The 19,821-nt window shown below is 43.1% G+C and overlaps 5 protein-coding genes across 5 annotated transcripts; 3 read left to right on the top strand and 2 right to left on the bottom strand.

Moving 5' to 3' along the window:
- Nucleotides 1–192: 192 nt before the first annotated feature.
- Nucleotides 193–12,209, bottom strand: LOC108109222 (membrane-associated guanylate kinase, WW and PDZ domain-containing protein 2). Its single transcript, XM_017217693.2, is given in 7 exon segments — nucleotides 193–1,159; nucleotides 1,214–1,439; nucleotides 1,498–3,508; nucleotides 3,639–3,825; nucleotides 9,503–9,539; nucleotides 9,541–10,485; nucleotides 12,017–12,209. Coding segments are annotated over 6 exon segments (3,594 nt in total). The 5' UTR covers nucleotides 10,234–10,485; nucleotides 12,017–12,209; the 3' UTR covers nucleotides 193–719.
- A 1,622-nt stretch (nucleotides 12,210–13,831) lies between these two features.
- Nucleotides 13,832–14,807, top strand: LOC108108981 (dynein regulatory complex protein 8). The gene is made up of 4 exons (XM_017217237.1): nucleotides 13,832–13,946; nucleotides 14,004–14,241; nucleotides 14,299–14,509; nucleotides 14,566–14,807. The coding sequence occupies exons 1-4, from the start codon at nucleotides 13,934–13,936 to the stop codon at nucleotides 14,659–14,661; spliced, it is 558 nt and encodes a 185-aa protein (XP_017072726.1). The 5' UTR covers nucleotides 13,832–13,933; the 3' UTR covers nucleotides 14,662–14,807.
- A 234-nt stretch (nucleotides 14,808–15,041) lies between these two features.
- LOC108109095 lies at nucleotides 15,042–17,216 on the top strand. Its single transcript, XM_017217478.2, is given in 3 exon segments — nucleotides 15,042–15,617; nucleotides 15,680–16,010; nucleotides 16,013–17,216. Coding segments are annotated over 3 exon segments (1,512 nt in total). The 5' UTR covers nucleotides 15,042–15,357; the 3' UTR covers nucleotides 16,934–17,216.
- A 539-nt stretch (nucleotides 17,217–17,755) lies between these two features.
- LOC108109096 (high mobility group protein 20A) lies at nucleotides 17,756–19,144 on the top strand. Its single transcript, XM_017217479.2, has 2 exons — nucleotides 17,756–18,267; nucleotides 18,328–19,144. Exons 1-2 carry the CDS (start codon nucleotides 17,864–17,866, stop codon nucleotides 19,040–19,042), a joined length of 1,119 nt encoding a protein of 372 aa, XP_017072968.1. The 5' UTR covers nucleotides 17,756–17,863; the 3' UTR covers nucleotides 19,043–19,144.
- Nucleotides 19,145–19,176: 32 nt separating this feature from the next.
- LOC108109097 lies at nucleotides 19,177–19,745 on the bottom strand. The gene is made up of 2 exons (XM_017217480.2): nucleotides 19,591–19,745; nucleotides 19,177–19,531 (listed from the first exon to the last, which is right to left on the bottom strand). The coding sequence occupies exons 1-2, from the start codon at nucleotides 19,673–19,675 to the stop codon at nucleotides 19,257–19,259; spliced, it is 360 nt and encodes a 119-aa protein (XP_017072969.1). The 5' UTR covers nucleotides 19,676–19,745; the 3' UTR covers nucleotides 19,177–19,256.
- Nucleotides 19,746–19,821: the final 76 nt, after the last annotated feature.

Raw genomic sequence — 19,821 nt, 5'->3', positions numbered from 1 at the left:
TTGTGGAAGCCGCGCAAGTCACTCGTGCCATGTCCAGCAATGCACCCAACACTGTGACTTATAACTACATCAACATCAACCATAGATATGCCAAAAAATAATATCTATTCGAACTGCAACTTGATGTTATTAATTATCTTAATTCGTTTCCATTTCCAAGTTGCATAAAAAAGTAATAAAAAGAAACGAAAATATAAAAAAATTTTGTTTTATTCTGAAAATTTTCGCACTCAAATTAAATGGCGTCTCAATTCTATATGTATATAAACTTCAAATATTTCAGCAAACAAATGCAATAATTACAGTAAGATTATGTAGCAACAATAATTTGACTTTATAATGTGTAGATATATCTGATAAATATAAATTAATATCTAATGTGAATGAATAACATACATACTCGTGCTAAAATATTAAAGTCCTTTACATTTGTACAATTCTAGAATATAAGAAATGGTATATATCTCACAAACTGGCAATTTTCTTAACAATTAAGTACAAGAAATAACTAAGCCTAAGAAAGTAAATGGGATCTTATAAACTGGTACCAATGACGCATTCACGAAACGTTTTGAGACTCGCAAAGGGTTTGACTTACATACGCTACTAAATTCAGTCTTTGGGGTTAGTACTTTGTTAACTAAAGTACAAACTAAGGGCCTACCATCGATCCAACACTAAAGAAAGCTCTTGTAGAGCCGAATTCGTAGGTCTCAGAGTCATAACTGTGGCTGCTGCTGGTTCAGAGCCAAAGTGGCTGCGATATTGTTGCTCGGTCGCTCCAAATAGTTTGCATGTCCAGGCATGGGCATCGACATTGGCATCTCAAGATGTTGGTGATGGTGGTTAAGTTGCATCTGCTGGAGATGCTGCTGTTGCGGCAGTTGCTGCTGATGAGAGAGTTGGGCCTTCAGAAGACTGGGAGACGCTTGTAGCGGCGTATTACTGGCCACTCCGACGCTGCTGCCTCCAGGACTGGGACCGCCTTCCTTGAGCGGAACGCCGATAGTGAGTCGAACATGTAGGCCAGACTCCTTGATGAGATTCACTACATCTCCGTGAGACATACCGGCTATCTCGATACGATTCACTGCCACTATGCGGTCGCCCACTTTGAGTTCCCCACATCGATCCGCAGGGCTGCCTGGTATAAGTTTGCCTAAGAAGAAAAACATTAGTTTATTGCGAAAACATACTGCCATTGGCGACATACCTATGGTCGAACCGTAATAGTGGTTCGATGATGATATAATAACAAATCCAAAGCCCTCGTTTTCATGCCGGCTGACAATCACGTCATAAGGATATCGGCGCAATTGTGTGCTAACTGGAGCCTGCTGCAAAAGTGGAGTGCGTCGCCGGCGAAGAATCATGGTAACTTGCCCGCGAAGTGCGGATTCTCCCACTAAAGAGACAACTTTGTGGTGCGAAGAGTTGAGCTGGAAATATGAGTATTTATTAACCATGATTCTACTAACTAGGCGAGGCTTTACTTACCACGTTAATGCCATCGATGCTAAGGATCTCATCACCGGTGGAAATTCGATGGTCCTGATCAGCGGCACCACCTGGCACTATGTGGCCTACGGTGACTTGGGAGCCCTCCTCGGTGCCGCCAACAATCCGAAAGCCGAAGCCCAGAGCCTGGCGCTCCAGGGTTACCTCAGTCAATTCGCACTGGTCTGCATCTTCGGAAGCGTCAAGCAAAGCGCCGTTGCGCCAACTTGGTGAGTGTTGCATTTGCTGCTGCTGCTGGGGAGGATCCAAGTTGGCGAAGCCCACACGTCTCCGATCGCTTAGTAGCTCGTTAACGCGTCGCTGGATCCGCTCGTTCTGCAGATGGGCCGTCTGCAGCGGCGAGTACTGACTGGAAGCTCCCGACATGGCGGCCTGCTGGGCCTGGACAAAGTAACCAGGACGGTATCGCTGCGCCTGACAGTCGTAGCAATAGCAGGACTCGTGGTGAGCTAGCGGCAACGGTAACGGCTGCATACTGGGCGGCAAACCGTATATACCACCATTGGCATCTCCCAGCAACGATACCTCCGCTAGACGGTCGGTTAAACGGCTAATCTTGGGATATGGATCCATATATGGTATATCATCTAGCTCCTGCAGGCTACTGTTCGACTTGCCCTGCGTCTGCAGCTGAAGTGGTTTTCTATTCTCCGCCACTGCCACACCTTCACCCTCGCCGTCAATCTCGTTGCTTGGCGTTTGTACCCGTGCCCGTCGCGTGTCCACGAGTGGGGTCTTAGGGCGCATGGGCAGCACTTCCTTCACCTGGGTGCTGTATAGGTCTGCTGTGGGCGTCTTGCTGCGGAACAAGCCGCTGCCAGCAAAGTTCTTCCGCAACTTGGACACATTGCCTACCTGGTTAAGTTGGGCGAGCGTATTGTTGGCCGGCTGGTCTGGCGGCGTTCGCTGAATCTTTACCGCTGTGGGCGTCGTCTGGCTACATTCCTTAAGAAGCTCTACTACGTATGAATGCGGTTTGTTGCGCACGTTCAAGCCGTTGATTTCCAGAAGAACATCACCCTCCATCAGCTGTGTGCAGCAGTTCCTGTCTAGGATCTTCTTCACGATCTGGCCACAGGCCGAATCAGCAATGGTGAAACCGAAACCCATCGATCCCTTCATAATGGAGAAAGTGTATAGCTCCGGCTTCTTCATCAGAATGAAACCACTGCCGGCACCGCTTGCTTTTTTGGTACTTTCGCCGGATAAGTCTAAAAAGTTGTAATTGCCGTCCATGTTGAGACGGCGCTGCTTATCGGAATCCCGTCCATCCACCGCCATTGTAGTCACCACCTCAGTGTTGGGGTCATTTGGATCAAATGGAAGTGGGTAGCCACGACATACTTCCAGGGCTGCCCTCTCGCCGGGGAGAATCGATTGAAATATGTTGACCATGTCGTGGTGCGTGTAGCCCAGCACACAGGTATCGTTCACATAGACCAGAACATCTCCTGTCTGCAGCTGACCGTCCAGCCAAGCGGGCCCATTGGGCACCACCGTCTTGATTTGCAGAAACTCCTCCACATCCCCGCCTGCACTACCGTCGCTTCCCACGATGGTAAAACCCAAGCCGCGCGATGACTTCAGCAACGTGGTGTTGACTCGCTGGCCTTGCAGCTCTGCGGGATTGCGGGTGAATTTGTAGGGAAGCTTAACCGGGGTCTCTTCCTCCTCGTGCTCCTGCTCTTCAGGCACCTCCGTCGGCAGTATCTCTGGCAGCACAGTTGGCGTCTTCGAACGCTGTTCCTGATGCTGCTGTTGCAAATGCTGTTGTTGCTGGCTCTGCTCTGCAGCACGTCGCTTGGCCTCCAGCACTGGGTTTTCATACTGCGTCCGTCGGTTGACATGATCAATAAAGTACATTCCGTACATGGAGTCCTCTATCTTCTCCCATCCGTAGGGCAGTTCATCTTCGCAGCAATCCTCCAGCGACTTTTTCTGATACTTGGAGAGTCGCGGATCTAGCCAGTGGGAGGTGCCGGTGTTATGACTGTCAAGTAGAAAATCTTAGGTTAGTCATAATGTCATAAGATATGTATTTCAAATAAAACTATCTGACTCTGTTTAAAGGATCAATTCTGAACAGATGTTTATCTACTTTTTCCTCATATTGTACTCACTCGATAAAGTAGAGCTCCCCTCGTTCAGTATACGCCGTCTCCCACTTAGGTGGAAGGGGTCCCAAACCGTCGCCTGGGTCATCATGGTTCTCATGGTTCTGGTGCTGAACCTCTCCAACTCCACACTCGCTACCCAGACTGCTGTCCCCAGTTTCGCCATTGTAGTATGTGTTTTGCAGCAGATTCTCTGTAAAATATTATATATAAAATGTTAAAAACTGCCTTACTAAATGTACCAACTGTGCACTTAATGTAATGTAATCAGTACAAAAATCAATCAACAAACTCAAATCGTTCAATGAACCCGAATATGCAGGTGGAATTTTGCCAAAACGAGTCGCTTAGATGGTGGAAGGTAATGCTCAGCCAGCCGAAAATAGTTTGGTGTGGTCTTTTGAAATTGAAGCATATACAAAGCGGACCCCAATCCCTAGTCCGCATCTCCTGCTATCGGCCATTCCATTCCCCGTAAGCTCTATTGGGAGTCCGGTGAAGCGTAAAGCGTTTTCGATTGGGGCAAGCCAGAATAATAATTATTATTAGCAGTTGGCCAGTCGGCAGACAGGCTCTGGTTAGACTGTGACCTACTTTTCTAACCCACGGCGATAATGGGACGAGATGGCCACTAAGCACTCAGAGTTCCCAATCAAGTCGGATGAGTAATGGGGAAATTTTAATTATGGCCAAGCGAAAGAAGCAAATGAGTGGCCTATGCTTTTGGCCAAGGCCGACGTGATTTCGCTTGACAAGCCGTTAAGAGATGATCGTATGATAAGACTTATGTATGAGTCAGGTTTCCTCGAAAATGCTTAAAAACTAACCATGTAAACTCTGAATCGTTTATATATATTGAGTCTAAACTTGGCAAGAATAACTTCATGGTATTCAAAATAATATGTTCAACATGTTATAAGAAAATAATATTCATTTCTTCCTAGAACTTGTTTGATTTTTAGAAGTAGGTCTAAGCTTATGCTAAATTATGCTTCGATTTTCATTAAAACATGGAAGTAAAGTCGGCTCTGGATTCTGCAGACCACTCGTCGTTAACCCCTTTTGAGGTGCATGCCCCAACCCAGTTTTATATACACTATATATACACACATCCAGATACAAAGCCATGCGAACAGGGCTAATCGAATGTCGGGACTGCCGGAGAGCGAAAGACCCACCTGAGCATCATTCAAAACATATTGCGAATCATTTGCATAGGAAGATGAATATTTATGCTAGACACTTCCAATTGGAACACGGAAAAGTGGGTGGGGAAGGGAGGGCTGAGGGCAGGTGACACATCTTTAAACGGTAAAAGCGCCATCGTCTCGTGTTTGAATGGGAGCAAAGGGAGTGTGACAGAGACGATGAGCAGCTCATTTAAATAACTGCACGGGGGAAAAAGTTGATGCTCTAAAAATATCAAATTAACAATAAAATAATAAAATTATTCCAAATGTAATATATTTTATATTCCCTACACATTTACAAATTTATACATATTTTGCTCGAATATAAGAAAATTGAATTATAAATATTAATTTCATTCTCTCAGTGCATTCCAAATGTTTGTGTTGGTGGAGTCTGCAGAATCCATAGAGTGTTGAAGAACATGGAGGGAGATTTTCCAGTACGGAAGTTGTTGGCGGCACAGTTTGCCTTGGCCTCCCGCCACCCACTCCACCCACGCTTTCCTTTGCCGCTTCGTTCGCAACTTCACTTGCTTGCATTGTGTAAATATTTGTAGAATGCGGGAGCGAGAGGGAGTATTTGATCAACAGATGTAGCACAGAAATAATGCTCACAGCTGTATGTGGAATGAACCAGGGCTGCGAACCCAACCTGGAATCTGAACTATAGTAGGTGCTGTTTACCTTTCTCCCTTCCCATTTCTAGCACGCAGTCCGGCTTTACTTTCCGTAAATCTCTGCTCATCTCCTGCTGTTGGACAAATATGAAAACAAATATGTGACACACATTGCTGTAAATCTGCTGGAAATGTTTTCTTATCTCCACCTTTGAGATAGATAAGATGTGCAAATGTTTCCTTTTCTAATGAACCAGAACAGAAGATCGCGAAATAATATGTCCGAAGATTGCTCTGTAATGTTTTTCTATATACCACCTATCTCATAGGTTCTATGTATCTACAATTTCAACATCTTTTAGGTTGGTCAAAAATCTTTCGAAATAACCAATTTCCCCCCCTCTGTTAATCTTAAAAAATTGCTCACTCTCCCGAACTTATCGCATATCTTGAAAGTCAGTACACAAGTGACTCATCTGCTGGGAATGTTGTTGGCCCGAATGGATCTCGAAAATAAAAAGAACGGGTCGGAAAAGAGAAGCAAGGCTTGATAGCACACAAAGAATATCCATTACTCATAATAGCAGGGATTGCCGTAGTCTGTGCCGGTGATGATAATGATTGACAAACGATTATTTTCCGAGATTGTGGCTAATTGCGCACGAGATTCAAAGAGAAAGATCATATCAAGACAGTTGAATCTGATCCCTGATCGGGAGTGCATTAATGCTTCGGTAAATGTCTAAAAATAATTTAAACAAAACACAACAGAAAACTCTTGGCCAACATGTGCCGCAATTGAAGCAGATACAAACAATCCCCGAATGTGCAGCCCACAAGTTACGTAAAAGTCGAACCGAAATAACCGCCAGTTCATTGACTTTGACCCAAATGGAAAATAAAAGTCAAGCGAAAAGCTACGCACGCGTCTTACGAGGGTCGGGAGGCGTGGCAGGTCACGAGTAAACTAGTACCAGGGGGCGTGACGGTAACGGTGACGTGCTCCCAAAGTACCTCCAGTAGTAATAGTTTTTGAACTTGCTCAAAAGTGCTGGTAAAACTACCTTTGCCTAATTGCCAATTTTACCCATTTTGATTTTACGTTTACTTTTGTGGGGTTTTCTTTGATCCATTAAAGCTTTTAGAGCTGGACTGCTTTCATGTACTATTATAATAATTATAAGAAATAAAGTGATGTGCTTATGGATTAGTCATCATTGAGAAGGGAATCCCTTTTATTGCATGAAAATTTCATCTTATTTATTGTTAAATTTGTTTTAAGCTAAAGTAAGAAACCCATCCGTGATACGTCTCTGATCAAATTGTGCTGGTGAGCATGGACATTGATATACTTTAAAGTTTTTACATGAACATTCGGATTTCTCCTTGACGGTTGTTATTCTGATCGTGGGTTTTGGCACGATCTTTTGACAAGTTGGTTGACAATACTTGTTTAAATTTCAAGGGAAATAGGTTACTAATTTAAATTAGATAGAGAGAGTTGCTGACCATACACTATATATACCATTCACTTTAGCTTTCAGTTTCTTGCTATATCAAATTATAACTATAGTTAAGATCTTAGCTATAAAACGCTTTCCAAAAGGTAATATATTTTCTTTTAATTATAATTATTCCCGCATGTTTATATCCAAGTTCTGTTATTTTTCTCAACTTCTTAAAACATAAACACGACAGAGTGAAAGCCCCATGTCGGTCCAACTTTAATTTGTATAATTCCCGAGTAACGTCAACATAAATTAGCCAGTAATGAGATGCTGGTTCCGCCGCTATCTGTTCCGTCTGGACCGCTAGAATTTGCTGGCCACTGCAATTTCCCGAGTTACGCAATGAGCACTTCGAATGACTCCAAGTGGAGGCTCAATTAGAGGAGCAAAAAAAAAGAACTCGCAATTTACTTGCTGTCCGACTTTGCAATTACTTCGCCCGCGTTGGAATGCAATGCCTCCTGGCAGAAGAACTACGGTCAAAGACCATGCCACTCAATTGATGTCATCGAGTCGATCCTACCACAAAGTCATCATCTTTGTTCTCTTAGGGAAAAGTAGGGCTGCGTCTGCCACCCTATCCCTTTGTCCCTCTGTGTCATTTGTGACGACTCCTTTACGGGCTCCCTGCTCCGCCTAATGATAGCATCTAATTGGCTTTGCTGCTTCGTTAACTTGGCTCACATGGCACGCCATAAACTGGAGTTACCCTTCTTCTGCTGTCGCAATCAAGAAATTAATAATCGCAGCCTATGATGCAGGGGACAGTGGAGCAACTTCCACGCCGACGCCACCGAAGGTTCTCTTCTACTACTGCTAATTGCCACTGACGTGAGGCGTGAATGATAAGCAAGCTACAATGTGCGGTCTGGAAAGGTGAGCGCGTTCTCCAGGTGGGTGAGTTCGAGTCGACGACGAGTTCGTTGCCACCACTTGAGGCCATTGAAACTCCTGGGATTCCTGGGTCAAAATAACACCCCCTTTTGAATGCATCATTCATCTAATAAAATCACACCCGCTCCACTAATTGAGTTGCCCAACTCGGGTTGCTAAACAGGCCCCAAAAGCGGCAACCACTTAACAATGGGACAGAATGGCAGGGGAATTAAGCCAAGCGGCAAACGCTTAACAGATGATTCAGATACATACTAACCAGCTATCTTGCCCAACTTCCGAAAACGATTTTCCATCTACACCTAGATGGTGTTGTCCGAAATATCTACCTGTGTGGGTTGTGTTTAAAATGGAAGATGATGTGAAACGTGAAGAGTCTTTTCGAACACTAACAAGTTAATATTGGACTGAAGATTATGTGGTCTTTTAAGGCCATGATATTCTTGAAATTCGACTAAAAATTATTAACTAATCACTAGCAAGATTCAAAATTCCATTAGTTTATCTATTGCCAAATATAACCAATATGGAAATGCCTCTTTAAACGGTTAACATATAATTTATCTGAACATTTTAATTTAATAGCCCCAATCACACCTACAAGTTTAATGTCGCTTGGTTATAACATTAAGTTCCCACTTGATCTAGACCGGCAATTACGAGCCACCAGCACACATGAGTTAAGTCAATCAGCAACAAAATCGAGGTTACCTACTATATCTCGTTGGCTTTTTAAATAAACCAGCTTTCTGGGTTTCATTCATGAATGTCGTCGTCTTACGATAATTCATTCGAGAAACGGCGGCGCGAAACAATGCAGCACACTTGGGTTAGATGGCAACTGGATCGACTGGGTTCATGGGGCTTCAATGACTTGGCAGCTGTGAGAAAGTGATGACAGGTGTGGATTAAATGAAACGGGAGTAGAGTGCTCAGTTGCCAAGTTTGTGAAACCGACTGTATTATTGAAAGTGTAGCACTTAGTCCTCTAAGAACCGGCTAAGAACGAAGACCCACAACCATCTTGTGCTGGAGAAGGTTAACAAGAAAGTGGGTTTCGGTTTACATGGAAACATTTGTACCATTTCTTCTCAGGCACGTGTCTGGCCAAAACTTCCACCCGCTGTTCTAGTACTTTGTGTTTATTTTTTCGTTAACTCCCCGCTGAGAGAGCAGACTAATTTCATGGCACTACAAGTGCATTTCAAGTTGAAACTGAAACCGAAAACGTAATTGAAACTAAAACCAAAGTGGGAGTGTGTGTTTTTCGAATTGGACGAATCACTCTTGGCCATGTGGGGGCGGAAATGAGTCACTTGAGACGAACGCCCTAAATTAGGTTTAAGAGCTTGCCCGCTGCAAATTAATTTTAATATTTTACGAGGCGAAACCAAAATGGAAATTCGATTTGGAGCAAAGGTTGTTTGGGCAACCACACAACCAGCATTCTACATAATTGATAAGATCATGGGACAGTAAATTTGTATTAACATGCTGAAAGCTTCATTGAAATTAATTTTACCAGTTCCTAAGATTATCTCTAGACAAGGGAATCTTAATAATTTATATCCGATAAAGAATCCAGATTAAACAACGAAAACCCTCAAGTCACTTTAAGGTTCATATATAATTAAGATGTCGAATTAAAGTTGGTTGCTTACCCTTGCTGCCCTTTAGAATGCTGTTAGGTGGACCTCCTCCGTCCGGTGGTTTGGCCCCCGTTAACTCCATTGCTGCTGATGCCATTGCTTGGCAATCCGGAGATGAACTGATTATGCACCGACATCTGGCTGTTCAGCGAAGAGGTGCCACTCAACGAGGCAACATCCTCACGAGAGGCAGAATTCCCGACAGCTGACGCCGTTGTTACGCCGGATTTTTTGAGCGGTGGCGGCGGTGGCGGGCGGAGATGGTGTCCACCTGGTGGCGCTATACCGACAGACTTGTCCCCGCTGCCACTCCCATTCCCGTTCCCGTTACCAACCACATCTGTGCCAGCGGACAATGTCTGGGAAACTACCGCAATTCCGCCGGCATCGGCACTATCGTCCACGTTGTCGCGGCTGCAATTGAATTTTCTGCTGCTTCCGTTGGCAAGGCTAGAATTTAGATTCGAGTTTCCGTTAAATGTTGCAAAACTGGTCGGAGCGGGAACAGGATGTGGATGTGGATGGGAGTGCTGGTGTTGGTGGGAAGCATTCAGAGGCGCCAACTGCTGTGGCTGCTGCTGTTGATAGAAGTGATTGCTGGCGTAGTGCTGTTGCTGCTGCTGTTGATGTTGCTGCTGGAGCATTAGATAATCGGTGGGAGGCTTGCCGGCTGCCACGCCCCTGGCTGCCACACCTGCTCCACCGCCGGCTGTCGCCGTTGTCGTGGCCGTGATTATTGGCATTTCAAGCCGGGTGCTGTCTTTAGCTGCTATCACGCTCGGTCACACAGTTGAATTGTTTTCAAAACAGTCTAAGTACTTGAGTTTTTTACTTCCATTGCATTTAAGAGTCTCTATTTAATACTTGTTTTATAGTCACGGTTTCACTTTGTTTCGCTTGCACGCGGGAATGTTTAGTCAAACTTTGAACGCTTCTTCATTTTTGACGTTTCATTAATTCATTTGTCATTGAGCTGCCATTCCGGTTTCGGGAAGCTGCAAAACAGAACAATCAAAAGAGAAACCATTAATTATCAGTATGCAAAGTAATATAAACAATTACCATGTATATAAACAATAGAATAGTTATAAGCACAATAATAAAACAGCAAAAACTGTTAATTTATATAGAAAAAACTAACAGGGTGTTAAAGGAAATTAAATCCGAGGTTCCCTGCATATATCATGCTATTCAGGGATGTATTTCTTATTGAAATTGAGAAAACTTAGAACTATAGTCCCTGAACAATCTAAGGCACACCTCAATTTTGTCCCCCGTTTATGCTCACAACTTAAATTGTATCGCTTTAAGACCATCGTCAAATACTTTGAATATCTAACATTGTTTGGACCTCCACCTCGCTCTCCGCCTCTGAACAAACTCCCAAAGCCAACTATCCAGTTAGACAGCTCCGGGCCAGACACGCTCATTGTTCGGTGGCTTACTCCAGACTGCAGATGCAAGTGGTGCCAATCAACAGATTGTTCAGTAAGACTAGTCAGTGGTCGGCATCCAATCCCCTCCCATTGTTGACATTGCAATTTAACAGAGGTTTGTTTCGACTTTCCCATGGCAGACGTACAATTATAATTATTTTTGTGTGCATGCCATGGCAAAAGTTTTTCTTAAATTTTCGCCTCTTTAAGACGTTTTTTGCAGCCTTCAAGCGCGTTTAAAAAACCAGCTCGCTTTTTTTATTTCATATAAAAAACTTTCTTTGCTTAATTTGTTGTGCATAGTTAAAGCTTTAAGTGAACTGGTTTAAATACTATGTTCGTATTCAGAGGAGATTGAACCAATTTCTTAATTTTCGTTACATTTAATATGTATTTATAAATATTAAAACCAAATGATGGTTTCCCCGAGAGAAATATGAAAACGTTGACTCACGACACACAATTATGAGTTAGGGGAAAAGAATAAGAAAATTAACTGTGCGAAAAAAGGGGCATCAAACACGGCAGCAACATAAAATTCCTCAAGCGAAAAATTTACTCCAATGAGAAAAAACACAGAAGACGATCGACGAGTCGTTGGAGGGCAAAAGGAGCTCGGTGAGGCACGAAATGTGCTGCGGGTACCGCCAACTAAGAATTCCAGAAACGGCAAACAAAACAACAGCGGCGAGAAACAAGTTTTTCAGAGCATGCCACCAGATCGCCAGAAAACCGAAAAACGAAAACTAAAAACCGAAAGGCAACCCCCACAAATACACAAAGGAAAAAGAAAAGTATCCCTTCCATTGAACGGTTCTAAATCTCACCCGACTTTCAGAATTAATTAAAACCACTTTAAGAATGTATGGAACTAAATGCCTTACAATTAGTAATAATTTCACAATGATCTAAGAAGGTACTTTTCATATTCATATAAAAAAGTAAAAGTAAAGAAAACAAAATATTGATAATTTTACTAATTATTATTTAATTTAACTAAACTTTGTGATATCGTGATACCCACGAACCAAATCATTTTTATTGTAAGAGTAGATCGAGTTTTAGTTGATATTAATATCAATTTGTTTACCAGTTTCAATGATCGTTTCTTTCTCTGTAGGCGCACGTAACAGGAACGATCTGCTGGTAGCGGTGGTGGTAGTTCCACTTGCCACTCAGAGCCCTAAAACAGAGACCTTTTGCAGACCGCAAATGTGCCCAGCCACCTGTCGTTTGGTGGACAACGAAAACTACATGGAGCATTAGAGAAAAGCCGCAGAAGGAGCTAAAAGTATAGTAAGGGAAAATATGGAGGAACGGTGCACTTTCGACGACCAGGCGGCGCACGACCAGAAAATACCGAATGGCAATAAACAAGAGGAGCGGCGACTGCAAACCAAGTGAAAACCGAATAGTAAAGCCCACAATTTCACTCCATGGGGAAAATTCATCATCAGCGTTTATGGCCGCCTGAGGTTTTCCGCGAATTGAGTTAGGCGCAGTTGGTTGCAGATTCAGATTCGAACAAAACAGATTGGTGCACGTTGTTGCCAAGAAAGACATCAAACTTGTTAAGTTTCATTTATTACCAACTATAAAAATAATTTGATTTTAGTTTCCAGTATTTTTTTTTACGTATTTTTAAATATTTAAGTCTATAAATTAAGGATAAACACTAAACATTTTATGCAACATTATAATCCGTATATTTCAGTCTTATTTATTTTCTTATTTTGTGATAAACAGGAGTAGCTAAAAGATTTTTAACAACTTTGAGCTATAAATCACTAATTTAAATAAACATTCAGTTATGTTTCCAAGCAAATTGATCACCAATCATAGAAATTGGCTCTCAACAGTCAACAGTGCCATGAGATACATTTGCAAATATTTATCTTTCATGCACGCCTCGCTAATTGCCATCGATTAGAGATAAACTTTCTATCGAGTGGTGGTCAATGCCATGGGCAAATATTGGAAAAATGTCAATGAGAGAGATAAAAGCAATTTTCTGCCACTTTCAAAATTCGCACCTCTTTTCGTTGTCGTATCGGACTGTTTATTTATTTGGTTTGAAAACTGGCCCAAACCGTGGAATCGATGATCGTTGTTAGCAGCAAATCGGTATTGGTTATTGAACACTTTCCATTTTTATGGAGGATTTAATGTTTTAAGGAGAGGTTTTTCTTTGAAAACGCGTATTCCAAAAACGCACACACATGCACACACTTGTTAACTAACACTTGGAAGCGGTGGCACTTGTTAACTGTGATATTATGGCCAAGTTTTGAACTTGTTATGGGCCGAAAAGCTCCTGGAAAACCCGTTGGATTCGCCGACCAACGTTACACACCTGTGACGGTAGAAGAAACGGGTTGCTAACTAATCGTCTCTTTTTCCATTAAACGTTGCATTAAACTGCAATTCAATTTTCCCGCACCACGAACCGAACACCACGGAATATCGAAAACAAATGAAAACTGAGGTGGCGCGTTGAGTTGAGTTGGAAAACCTGTTGCTGCTGAATAACGCACACAAATGCCAATGCACACCGACAGCAAATAGATGCACTGTTTTTTGTCATTTAAATAACACTGGAGTGGTCTTAAATTTCAATTGTGCGGCATTAGGAATCTCTAACTGAATGGCATGTTTAAACTTAAATAGGGAAACAAACACTACATGGGAGTAAAATCAAAAACACGAAACGAAAAACAAAACAGAAAACAAAATAACGCGACGCTCAACACGGTTGCATGAAAGGTACTTATCGACAACCGTACATCGGTGGATATTCACCACAGAAAGTGTGACCATATTGTCGATAGTCTGTGTTTGGCGCCGTCTTCGATTCATTTTCGTTACTTTTAAAATGAAAATACAGCAAACCTTCAGTTCTTTTTCAGTTTCAATAAGTGTTAATCACGAAAAAATTAACGTATATATAAAATTTTTAGTGAAAACATTCGGAAAAACCACCAAAATTTTATAAGTATTAAGTTTCGCCATGGAAGTTGGTGGTAAGACATGTTTTTAGTGAATATCGTCTTTTATGTTTCAACAATTCTTCTCCACAGTAACCTTGAACAACGAACTTGAAGTTCTAATTTCGGAAGCATTTTGTATCTTTGATACGCATGGCGATAAGTATATTGATACTCGCAATGTGGGTAACGTCCTCCGATTTTTAGGCTGCGTTCCCACCGAGAAGGAAGTAGAAAGTGTTATTAAGGCCACCGAGTCGAATGATTATCCCGGGGAGGCTTACATATCCAAGTTCATAGCCCACGTCTCACAGCTGCTTATGGATCGACAGTAAGTGTATTTTTTTTTTTTTATTATCCTTGCCTTTTTTATGTGTATATTCCGCAGAATGGAACCAGCTTCTACAGAAAAGCTTCTAGAGGCATTTGAGACCCTTGACCCAGAAAACAAGAAATATCTGACTAAGGAATACTTTGGGAAACTTATGTCTGAGGAAGGTGAACCTTTTTCCCAAGAGGAACTGGATTCTATGTGGCCGGTGGCTATTGATCCCATTACTGGAAACATTCCCTTTACTTTCTACATTAATCAACTTAAGGTGAGGCGTACATTTTACCTGTTCCACTAAATTTCATATTTATTTTAAACCTTTAGCACAAGCCAATTATCTATGATATCGCTGAAGTTGTTAAGGAGGAATTGGCCCAAGCCGAAAAAGAAAAGGGAAAGAAACCCCAACAAACTTCCTAGCTTTCTGTGTTGGAAACCTTAGCAATATCATTTTGACATGTTTAGCTATATATATTTTCAACTAAAACCTAATTATGTATATTTATAAAATAATTTAAAAACCAGAAACCAAACGCGATTAATTAATAGAACTCTAACAAATGGCATCTCCTTAAATCTTAACTATCGATAAGCATTCGACATTTCACAGCCATAAAATTAATCTAAACAATGCTTAAACGTTTTACAGTTTATAGCCATTAAATGAAGCAAAATATCTTATTTATTTAAAAATATTATTAAAAACTGTTAGTTCAAAAACACCGTTTTCGAATGTGGCGGAAAAGTGATGGATTTTTTAGTTTGAAAACAGGCCTGGCTGTGAACATCCCCCGTTGCACTATCTGGTAACACTGCGCGAAAAACACGTCAGCTTTTCACAGCCATTCGGAAAAGAACACGTCAGCACAAAGGAAAACCAGTTGGTCGATATTTCAAAGGTGGTGAGAAAATTGCGTGAGACGGAACCAAAAAGCCCGAGTCGAAGGCGATGAAGAGGTCCAAATCCGCAAAGCGTCCGAGCAGCGCAGTCGAAATATATGTAAGCGACCTAAGACAAACATAAGTTAGCACAGCGATGCAAATCTAAGTGGAAAAGCGTTTTTCACAGTTGCCCAAGCACACAGCAGTTTATAATTTGGACCCAATCAGTTAACCATGGCCCCCACAGCAAATGCAGTGCTCATAGCCGTTCCACGGACAGCAATCACATCGAATAATCTGCCCAAGCTACGCCCCGCCCCCTTAACAGCGGCCCTGCTTAAGGCAGCGTCCACGCCCTCTGCCTCGCCTACGCCTTCTAGTTCAGGATACGCTTCCTCATCTAACATGGATGACGATAACCCGGCTGCATCAGCGCCCAAGGCAAAGAAGCGTCGTCTCGACCATCTCACCTGGGAGGAGAAAGTGCAGAGAAAGTAAGTCTATAGAGCACTCAACCCACTGATCTTCCTATTAATTCCAAACCTTAAACCCTCAGGAAGCTAAAGAACCGAGTGGCCGCCCAGACATCGCGCGACCGGAAGAAGGCGCGTATGGAGGAGATGGACTACGAGATCAAGGAACTCACTGACAAAACGGAAATACTACAAAATAAGTGCGATAGCCTACAGGCCATCAACGAGTCACTACTGGCCAAGAACCATAAGCTGGACTCGGAGCTGGAACTCCTGCGTCAAGAACTCGCCGAACTGAAACAGCAACAGCAACACAACACCAGAAGCATCAGCCAATCCAACGCCAGCGCAGGCGCTGAGGGCTGTGCGTCCACCAACCTTGGATCTGCAGCATCCAAAGCTGACCCTCTGCCGAAGGGTATACAACAGGTGGACACACAGTCGTCAGCGCGTCTGCTGACGGAGGAGCTGAAGAACAGCAGGAGCATGGCATCACTCTGGAAGGTTGTTGCCCTCTGCCTACTCTACAAGACATGCTTGGCGACGACGAAGAATTCGACGTCAAGCGCCTCGAAGAGCTGGCCGAAAGTCTGCTCGCAGATATCACAGCAGACCTGGAAACAGGCTCTGGAGCGAGCTGCCCAGCTGCTTCCGAAGATGCAGGCAACGCAGAGCGACTGCTTGGACCAGTGGTGGGGCCCGCAGCAGAGCGCCTGGAATCCGACGGGCATAGAGCTGATGGCCTGAATAAGGACCAGGATCAAGACCACGATCACAAGCACACGGTTAGCCTAAATGTGCGGATGTTGGAGATGGATGGAAACCCACAGGAAACAGCTTCGACGACATCAACAATCACAGCTACAGCGAGCGCCTCATTTCTACAGGCCACTCCGGATACAGTATACGGAACCTACGATGCCAAGACAAACTCGATCACTATCGTCATGGATGGCGATGCGGTGCCGGTCAACGAGGCCGTTGAGGAGATCTACTGTGATGGGGTCACCGCTGGCGACGACTCAACGGACGTGATCATGAAGTGTCCGCCGCCAGCGACGTCTCCGTCACAGGTATACCTTAACGTTGTGAACGCCACCGACGATTCGGACGACGAGTGCAGCTTCGATCCCATCGAACGATTCCTCCGTCCGCGCGTTAAGGCGATCTCCCCGCTGGCAAAATCACCCGCATTGTCCCTCCACTCGGCCACCTCGGACCACGGTTACGAGTCTATACTGGGCTCACCCATGTCCACGGCTTTGACTCTGCCCACAGAGGAGGAGGATTTCCCCTGGGAGAGCAACTTCGACGAGCTGTTCCCCAGTTTGATCTAAGTTTTTCAAATTGAAAACTTCGTTCTGTCTCTCTTGTATTGTTAAGTTTGGCCGGCCGCCGTTTGTTTAAGTGTTTTAGTTGATAGGCTGTAAATACATTCTTAATCGAAGGCTTTATAAATGATATTGTAGTTAAAGCGCCTAGTTAAGCTGTAGGTTTCCATTTATGTTTAACAATCTCTAACCACATAGGCTTACGTTTACTTGTATTGTGCTCAAAGAATTTGGAAAAACATTCAAAAAAAATTAATTATATTCAAAATATAAACCAAACCAAACCAAACCTACTATTCGCTTTTAATTATTTAAGATACTCAATGATAAAAGAGAACTTTGTACTGAGAACGATTAAATTGTTAATCACGCCATGTCACTCACATCACGCCATATTTTCTGACGTAATTTCTGCGTAGATAGGAAGGTCTAAAGTGGAAGCGAGTGAGTAATTTGCTTCTAAATACGCACTTTTGTATACTACGCATCGCTACATTTTAATGGCTGCAAATTATATAGAAAGATTAAATGATAACAAATTGCATATGTACATGTATTCTCTGAAGTACATTAAACCTGAATTCATTGGAAAGATATCTAAATTGAAAAGGTTTTTTACATTGAATAATTAGGAGGAGAAGATGAATATTTATATTTCTTATAAAAATATTTTTGCTTAATATCTAAGATAATTTTAAATACATTTTCTTATAAAATTTTAATGATTTTTTAACTTAAGTAGGTTTTATGGGTCACCAAACCCATGTTTAATAAATTCATACACAAATATCGAACCACCCTAATGAATAATTCATTGTGGAACTAGTTCAAAAAGTTGTTTATATCATTGAGCAAGTTTTTGTGCTCCGTTCCTGCATATTTTGCAAAAAAAATCAAAACAATCCTAAATGCATTAGACCACAAGAAGGTCCAATCATGACGGAGCCACCCAATGAAACCCCAGATCCGGTAACGGAATCACCAGTGTCGATGCCAATCGCTTCGCAATCCCTGGATTCGGCGGCCATCGAGGAGATTGAAGGTGACAAACCGACCAAGGGTAAAAAGAAATCCAAGAACCCAAAGGGTCGCCACTCGGAATCTCACCTTGGATCTGAGCTCAAGAAGCTGACCCAGCGTCGAATAAACGTAGCTGGTGCTCCGAAAATGCCACTCAACGGCTACGTTCGCTTCATGAACGATCGGCGCGAGGAACTGCGACGGGATCAACCGCAACGAACTGCTCTAGAGCACACTAGAATCATCGGCGAGGAGTGGCACCAGCTGCCGGAGGAGCGCAAAGCGCCCTACATGGAGGCAGCCGCCAAAGACAAAGCCATGTAAGAGAATTCTCAACCCCCAAAAAACACCCAGGAACTCATTCATGATTTTTTTTTTAGATATCAGGAGCAGCTAGAGTTGTTTCTTAAGGAAAATCCTGAAATAGTGGCCAGGGAGTTAGCCAAGGCCAAGAAGGCCACCAAATTGGACAGTTCGCCCAAGGAAAAGACGCCGAAGGGTGAATCAAGCTTGGGCAAGGCAAAAAAAACCAAGGCTAAGCAGGTGAAGGGACAAAGCGAGGATCCGGATGATGTGCCTCTGGCCAAGGTAAAGCGTGCGCAGACACCACCGCCAGCAATCACTCCGGCACCAAATCAGCCGCCACCCAGCAGTGTAGTTCCCGCACCACGACCTCTACAGCCTGGCGAGATACCCATCTACACCAATGAGTTCATTGAACACAATCGTAGTACGGAGAACGAATTAAGGACTCTGCGCAAGGCCAAGACCGATCTGGAACAGCAGAATGCTGTGCTGGAGCAGCATGTAGACAACACGAAGGCCGGCTACGCCAAGGTGATGGGCGAGGTGACCGAGTTGATGGAGGAAAACCGACGGCTGGAGACTTATGTGCGCGGCTTGCGTCAGAAATTGGTGGCAGCTCTCGGTGAAATCTCACTGCCTCCTCTGGAGCCAAATGGTCCCAATGTGGGCAACATTGACAAATATATCCGCCACTTAGCCGGACTCGTAAGTCAACCCAACAATGTGACTTTGCTCAAGGCAAGAGAGGCTCTACGCAAGGTGGACACCAGCAGCCTGCTGAAACCTTAAAGTTATTCAGTTATAGATTCCATATTTATATAAAACAAAGACTTAGAATTAAAACCGTACTAGTATGTGTCAGATTTAAGATTATAAACCCACACACCCACATTCAGATTTTAATGACTGTTTTAATACCAAGATTAGGGATGCTCACATCTGTACATGTATTTGCCAATATGATGTCTAATAACTAATATAAACGCAAAAATGTCTGTCGTCCTTATTGACAGTTATCATTTGGTACATCATTGCTAAGTGAGGATAGGTTTCCGAAGCTGCGGTAAGATGGAAGGCGTGGACTTAGGGGTATGTTACGCTTGATTAGTCCACCATCGTTATCCAAAGCATTGTCCTTTTTAGGGTTCATTGCGCGTCTGAAGCAAAAATTGCGGATTATATAGTATCCTCCAAGTAGCATAGGTATAACCATAACTGGGTGGCAGGCTATGCCCAGCACAAATAAAAACGTGGACATCATCATGTTAATCATGGCCTCTGTGTGTTTGGATTGCTTCAGAATGCGAGACCAACATAGTCGAAAACAATATACTTACGTTCAATGCTCCAAATGGTGGCCACTGTAGTGTATATTGCTTTTGAAATTGCTTCCAACACACCATATACAAGGTTCAGCAACATTTTTATAGTGATTTTCAGGAGTTTCCCGAGTGAAAAGTATACCCTTGTGGAACGGAACTGGCAAAGCAATTGAGCTTTGGTGAATCTGAGTTTAACAAATCATTCGTGGGTTGCTATATACATTAATAATAATAATAAACTTAATA

The sequence above is a fragment of the Drosophila eugracilis genome, unplaced genomic scaffold (assembly GCF_018153835.1).
Source record: "Drosophila eugracilis isolate 14026-0451.02 unplaced genomic scaffold, ASM1815383v1 contig_1765, whole genome shotgun sequence".
Classification (NCBI taxonomy): Eukaryota; Metazoa; Arthropoda; class Insecta; order Diptera; family Drosophilidae; genus Drosophila; species Drosophila eugracilis.
This window is presented reverse-complemented; position numbering and strand designations above follow the sequence as displayed.